The sequence below is a fragment of the Chanos chanos genome, chromosome 9, assembly GCF_902362185.1.
Source record: "Chanos chanos chromosome 9, fChaCha1.1, whole genome shotgun sequence".
Lineage (NCBI taxonomy): Eukaryota > Metazoa > Chordata > Actinopteri > Gonorynchiformes > Chanidae > Chanos > Chanos chanos.
In genome coordinates, this window is record NC_044503.1 from 41,385,514 (window position 1) to 41,393,013 (window position 7,500).

Sequence of the window (7,500 nt, forward strand, 5' to 3'; positions counted from 1 at the left end):
AACACTTTATCTGTCCATTCATTCGGTCAGACTCAGTCAGGTGCCGGTTTATCGCATTTTTTCATCTGTCTGTCTGCACACCCTGCGTCCGCCCCCCCCCCCCCCCCCCCCACGCTCATAGATTCACATCGACATCCACACAGAACCTAGCCTCTTAATGTCGGTCTGATTGTCTGCCTGTCCGTCTGTCTAAATGCCCGTCTCTCTCTCTCTCTCTGTCTGTCTGTCTGCACACCCTCCGCCCGCTCCCCCCCACGCTCATAGATTTACATCGACATCCACACATAACCTAGCCTCTTAACGTCGGTCTGATTGTCTGCCTGTCCGTCTGTCTAAATGCCCGTCTCTGTCTGTCTGTCTGATTGATTGATTGCCTGTCTGTCTTTATAATTGCCCATCTCTCTCTCTGTCTGTCTGACTGCCTGTTTCCCTGTCTGATTTACTGTTGGTTTGTCCTTAGGAATGTCTGTCTGTCTCTCTCTCTTTCTCCATGTGTCTGTCTTTGATTGCCCGTCTGTCTGTCTGTCTGGTTGCTTGTCTGTCTCTCTGATGGCCTGTGTGTCTCTCTCTGACAGGGGTATGAGATCCATGTGACTCGTTCAGTGAAACCTGAGCCCTCTCAGATGAAGGACATCATCGTGTGCAGTGGGGCACGTTATTTACCCAAAATGCCCTCTGTTCATAAGGTAACCTCACCGTGATTACCCACAATACACTGCCTCTGTCTGTGCTCTCACACCTCCCCCTCACCGGGACCCGTTTGAGAAAGGATACTGACCAAGTCTGCATACTGTATACATGTTTACAATCGCATATGAATGTTTTACATGCCTGTCTGTTGTAATTGTTTCTAAGTACTTATGTAAATGTTTAAATTAGCACTGTCTGCATAGAGAAGAGAGTAAGTCAGCTTGATTACTGGCTGAATGTGAGGGATCTTTTTTGCTTTATCTCTCTCTGTTCTCCTATCCTCATATCTCCTCCCTACTTGCCTTCTGTCTCTCTCTCTCTCTCTCTCTCTCTCTCACTCTCTCTCTCTCTCACACTCTCTCACCCCCCCCCTCTGTGTGTGTGTGTGTGTGTGTCAGGCCCAGACGGTGGTGGTGTCGTGTGTGGAGGATGCTGGGCTGTGTGCACAGGCTGTCTCTCTCTCTCTGCCCGTGGTCAGTGCAGAGTTCCTGCTGATTGGGATCCTGCAACAGAAGGTGGACCTTGTCAGCCACGCCCTAACTGGCCCCGCCTTCCAACCGGGATCCACCAAAGCTACCGCCAGGGGCAGGAAAAAGACCTAGATCTGTTGACAGAATGAAGGACAGGAGAATGATGTCATGGCGGAATCCGCGGAATGTTCCGTGGGTTCTGATAGAACACTTAGCGTCATCAAACTCAGCTGAGGCTCTGGTGACGCAGGACCCTGGATTGTCTGTCTGTCTCTCTCTCTGCTATACTTCAGGATCAGAGGAGAATCAGCGGAGAACCTGAAGAAAAAGAAGAAGGACACGGCTCTCTAAAAGAATAAATAAATTAAGCTCCACCCCAAATCCCTTTCAGACTCCTCCCACTTCTGTGAGTGTTCTCATATGGAGGACTGGACTTGACTGACATACCACCTAGCCGACCAGCTGGGTTGTCAGTTCTGACTGCTTATAGATTAGTCTTTTATTAAAGCCATCTGCCACGTTGCCTTCTCTAATGCTGCTCCATCCATCTCTCTCTCTCTCTGTCTGTCTCTGTCTGTCTCTCCCTGTCTGTCTCCGAGTCCCTTTTATTAAATGTCTGTGTACTGCTGATGAACTGAACACTTTGAAATGTCTTTGTAATTAAAAACCTGATATTGGTTCTAATGGACTGACTCGGTCTTACTGGCTGTCTGATAATGTGTGAGGGAACAGAGGGATGGAATTATACTGAACAGACAGCTCCTCTTCCCTTTCCGCCTGTCTGCCTGTCTGCCTGCCTGTCTGTCTGTCTCACCCGGTTCCGCGGTCAACAATCATTCCTACATTAAACAGCGTTTCTCTTATTGACTTGTACTCACACTGGTTTTACTGGTTTTCTGTTCCCTGTGTAATGTTGTCAACAGTCAGATTGGAAAGAGACACACTCTCATCTGTACTGATTGGTTTTCCTGCTTGTTTCCCTTTCATGAAAGTACACTTCCCCTGTTAACTTTCATCTTCGTCGTTCCATTAATATTTATTTAAGAGTGTTTGTCGTGGGAAAGGGAACAGTGAAGACCATCTTGGTTGTTTACAGGGGTCCAGATAATAGCGCGAGGCCAGTGTCCTGCAGGTCGAAACTCAAAAGTCTTGCAAGCTACCGTTCCGCGAGCGCCAACATGTTGGACTTGGAAAAAAAAACGCGTTTCTGGCTCTCAGACCATCTACTTTCCAAATTGCTTTAAATGCATGAGAGGATCACCATTTATGAAACGTGATCCAAATCGGTCGCGAAATCTTCTCTCTGTAATTTAATTGATAAGTTCGTAAGTCCCCGTGAGTCGAAGGAGTGAGTGAGTGAGTCGAGGAGAGAGAGAGAGAGAGGGGCCGGCATTTCTCGACATCACTCGAGTGTCTCCGGGAATCCGCCTCCGTGCTCTGAATCTTTTCCAAACGCTCACCCTCTCCGCTGGAAGAGTGCTGCTCGTGAGGGCGCAAGGTTGGGCGTAAGACCGCGAGGGAAGGGAGGAAACGCTTAAAATACAAGAACCGTCTCCATCGCTCTCGATAATTCAACGAGACCACCTCCAATCAGTCTCGGGGGAGACCTGGGTGATTTTCTCAGGTAAGAAAAAAAAAGAGTTTTATTTATTTATATATAAATTTTTTGTGCAGCCGTAAAGCCTGGTTTGCGCACTGTTATAAGTAGGCTACTGTCCTCTTATTCGATTAAAGAGAGCGTAAAGGGTTAAATTCTGCAGCCTTTTTAGACATGTCTAGGAATTTTCCGACCAAAAGAAGGGAAACATCATTTGTTACGGTCCTCACCGGATGAAAATAAATAGGGCTAACGAGACTATGTATTCAAAAACAGCCGTCAAAACGCCGTTAAAATTACTAAGAGGTTTTAACACAGAGATGGTGACACAAGCCGGAGAAACGATACACACACTCAATTATTCATAGCGGCATTTTGCGCACTCAGCTCCCAAAAAAAAGAGACTGAAAGAATCACGTCATATTTGTTAATGGCAGTGGTGACATCGGGATTTTGGGGTTAGACGGCCTTTTAATTTCTGCTGACTGGAAATAGTAGCTTAGACATTGCAGGTATACTCTCTGCAAGTAGACGTTGCAGATGCATGCACGCGCCAGGTTTCGCGCGATACACCGATGCGTTAAAAAATATCATTAGTCTTGAAGTTTAGCATCTTGTCACACAGAATCCGTTTGTGATCCAACAAAATCGCTTTGCCTGCACACATATGTCGAACCGGCTGGGCCAATCCGACTGCTGAATGACTGCCCAGTAATGACCCAGAGTGTGGGCGAGCGCGCCCAGTGTGACCAACCGAGGAATTTCACAGCATTGGCATTATTTTTGTGGAAAAACACAAGGTTAACACACACACGCGCACACACACACACACACACACACACACACACACACACACAAACACACACATAAAGCTGTGTTTGAGAATTTCGATCGCCCCCGCTATTGGCCATATGATGTCATGTCACAGAACATGTGGGTAATTACACACAATACACAGTGTCGCCCTCCTCTCATCTCCTCTCCTCTCCATCTGTCCGTCCTCTCTCTCCTCTCCTCTCCTCTCCTCTCCTCTCCTCTCCTCTCCTCTCCATCTGTCCGTCCTCTCCTCTCCTCTCCTCTCCTCTCCTCTCCTCTCCTCTCCATCTTCTGTCATCTTCCTTGGACCCACTATATGTTGCGGTTTCGCAGCCAGTTTAACGTATTCTACACCGATATGCTGGCTGGGTGCCATCCCGGCACTTGACCGATTCTTTTGAGCTAGAGGAGCCACCCTCAGTGTTTTTTTTTTTCTTTTCTTTTCTTAGAGACCCGTATTCACCATTTTACTGCGCCCCGTCTGAACTGGGCCAAATGAAACCCGGTGCCCCGTAACGTCCACAAATATCATTGTTCTGCCTACTCTAGATTAGCATTCAGCCTTACGCAGATTTGGCATGATCTTGGCTGTAAGGTTATTGAATTTGTAATACCATTTTAATTACATTTTTCATACTCATATACCTGATTTTTTTTTTTTTTGACGTTCTGCTCGGAAGGTCGTGTCTCGTGAAATCGGTAGTTATTGGTTGTTCTGATTCTGCCGTTATGACCGTTAAGGGAAATATTTGCCGTTAGATTGAGGAGTATTTGGGCAGTTAGACTCTCCGCAGATGAACCAGGGTTTACTTATCAGAGATTCACATCCTTACAAACTCAGTCTGCGTTAGGATATGAGACTCTCTCTCTCTCTCCCCCCTTCTGTGTGTGTGTGTGTGTGTGTGTGTGTGTGTGAGTGAGAGAGAGAGAGAGTACACTCCTTGTCAGTTCTCTGTTATTTGTCAAGAGAGAGAATAAAAGATGCAGTCACGAAGAAAGAGGGAGAAAACAAGATGAAAAAAGAAAGAGAGTAAGAGAGAGAGAGAGAGAGAGAGAGCAGTAGCACAGCCCCTGTCACTTCTCTTTTCTTTCTTTGGAGAAAGAGAGATATATTAATTAGAGAGAGGAAGAAACAGAGAGAGAGAAATTGTAACCCGTGTCATCTGGTTGTCAGCCTGTTGTTTGGGTCGGGTGTGTAATTAGAAACAGTGAGAATGGAGCTGTGATATTTACGGGGGTGAAATTAGGGTATGGTAAACTCTGCCAGCAGACCGCGTCTTCACCCTGCCTCACTGGTCATCACCTCTATAGATTTATGATCGCCCGATATTTTAGGAACGTGTAGGGGTCTGAAGGTCGGTTACCTTGGTTACCATGTCACCGTGCATTTTGGACTATTATGGGATGCATCGTCATTGTTATGTAAGCAACAGAGGGGAGTTCACAGGGGACATTAGAGCAAGAGAGAGATGGAAGCTGTAGTGTTTGTGTCAGGGCGGCTGAGAGAGAGAGAGGATGTCTGTGTGTGTGTGTGTGTGTGTGTGTGTGTCCTGAGGATCATTCTACTCTAATGGCATGGAACAGAAATGTGACAATATGTGTCTAAAACTGTGGATTTTTTTAATAGGATTTGTATCATATTGGCAGTCATTGCTTCATTACAAAGAGCTTTCCTTTTTAATGATGTTACTAACACTCTGCCTTCGTGTGTGTGCGTGTGCGCGCGCGCGTGCGTGTGTGTGTGTTTGAGGATTAACACAGCATGGTCTCGGAAAAACCTACGGGGAGAGAGAGAGAGTGAGAGAGAGAGAGAGATGCCATATGAGGTCTGATGTCATTATCTGTAGATATGATGTCTAACGTGTGTTAGAGAGAGATGCCATATGAGGTCTGATGTCATTATCTGTAGATATGATGTCTAACGTGTGTTAGAGAGAGATGCCCTATGAGGTCTGATGTCATTATCTGTAGATATGATGTCTAACGTGTGTTAGAGAGAGATGAGGTGTGAGGTCTGATGTCATTATCTGTAGATATGATGTCTAACGTGTGTTAGAGAGAGATGCCATATGAGGTCTGATGTCATTATCTGTAGATATGATGTCTAACGTGTGTTAGAGAGAGATGCCGTATGAGGTCTGATGTCATTATCTGTAGATATGATGTCTAACGTTTGTTAGAGAGTGGCCATATGAGGTCTGATGTCGTTATCTGTAGATATGATGTCTAACGTGTGTTTTCTGAGGTTCACTCCCACAGTTTTCTTTTTTAGACCAAATACAAACTCAGAATTCAGAATTTGAGAAGCTTCAGAACTCACAGATCAGACATCAGTGTTCTAATAGTCTTGACTGTCATTCTCTCTCTGATTCTGCTGTAAACATAAAACTCCCCACAACCACTGTGGCCTTACTCCGGCCTTGGAACGACTATAGGTTAAAGTGCAGAGGTCAGACAGATAAAGATTCTGTGTGTGTGTGTGTGTGTGTGTGTGTGTGTGTGTGTGTGTGTGTGTGTGTGGGCATGTTTTGGTGTCTTTCTGGGGACCAGTAAGTCTCCAGTAAAATAGCATAATCTGACAAAAAGTGCCTGGTGGAGACCAAATGCTGGTCCTCACTCAGAGAACAATGGTTTCTTTCTAAACTATACTGTTGTTACTGATAAAACTAAAAGTGTCAAAACATTTCTTTGGTTAAGGTTAAGGTCAGGGGTTAGGGTTAGGGATAGGTTAATATTCTTTAGTTACAGGATAATGGGAGTCAATGGGAAGTCCTCACAAGGATATCAAAACAAATGTGTGTGTGTGTGTGTGTGTTTGCCTGCGTGTGTGTTTAATCCAGTGATTCTCGACTCCAGTCCTGGGGGGGGCCACTGTCCTGCGCGTCTCTGTTTGAACTCTTCATTGTCACAGTTAACTGAGCTAATCGAGGGCTTGAGGATTAATTGATCAGTGGGACCAGGTGTGTCAGTCCTGAGTTAAAACAAAGACATGCAGGACAGTGGAATCCCAGGACTGCAGTTGAGAATCACTGGTTTAATCTAGAAATCTTAAAATGATTAAAAGGATTCAGTGTAGACACAGTGCCACAAACACACACACACACACACACACACACACACACGCTTTCTCACTCTTTTTCTCGCTCTCACACACATACACAAATACCACATCCATGTGTACTCAAACACCACTACACGATGAAGAACCTGACGTGGGCTTTGATCCAGACCACAGACCAATGATTCATCATCCACATGAAGACCAAGGGACCAGTGACCAGTGGTCACAGCCCTCAGACTGTCTGAGATTATCCGTCAACTCATCTTCATCTTCATCTTCATCTTCATCTTCATCTGTCCAGTCTTCCTCTGGAGACCTTCACTCACACACACCTTTGGAGAAGTGAGGACCAGCCAAAATGTCCCCACCTTCCCAAAATGTCCTCACCTTCCCAAAATGTCCTCACCTTCCCAAAATGTCCCCACCTTCCCAAAATGTCCTCGCCTTCCCAAAATGTCCTCGCCTTCCCAAAATGTCCCTACCTTCCCAAAATGTCCCCACCTTCCCAAAATGTCCCCACCTTCACAAAATGTCCCCGCCTTCCCAAAATGTCCCCACCTTCCCAACATGTCCTCACCTTCCTAACATGTCCTCACTCCCAAGATCTAAAACTCAAACTGGTCCTCACAAGGATAGCTGTATAAGTACACACACACACATACACAGACACACACACAGACACACACACGCACGCACACACACACAAACACACACACACGCACACACGCACACACACACACGCACACACACACACACAGACATGTACACAGCTTTGTTGTCATTACCCTCATATTTGAATGTATTAGTATAACAAACAGTTTTGTGTGTCTGGGGGGGTGAGACAATGTGTGTGTGTGCGTGTGTGT

At 45.9% G+C, this 7,500-nt stretch overlaps 1 protein-coding gene across 1 annotated transcript in view; it reads left to right on the top strand.

Moving 5' to 3' along the window:
• Positions 1 to 1,292, top strand: part of mdc1 (mediator of DNA damage checkpoint 1) — an 11,560-nt gene extending 10,268 nt beyond the window's left edge. The window contains exons 12-13 of the mRNA XM_030785599.1: positions 576 to 686; positions 1,089 to 1,292. Coding sequence (XP_030641459.1) covers positions 576 to 686; positions 1,089 to 1,292 — 315 coding nt within the window. The remainder of the gene's footprint in view (positions 1 to 575; positions 687 to 1,088) is intronic.
• Positions 1,293 to 7,500: the final 6,208 nt, after the last annotated feature.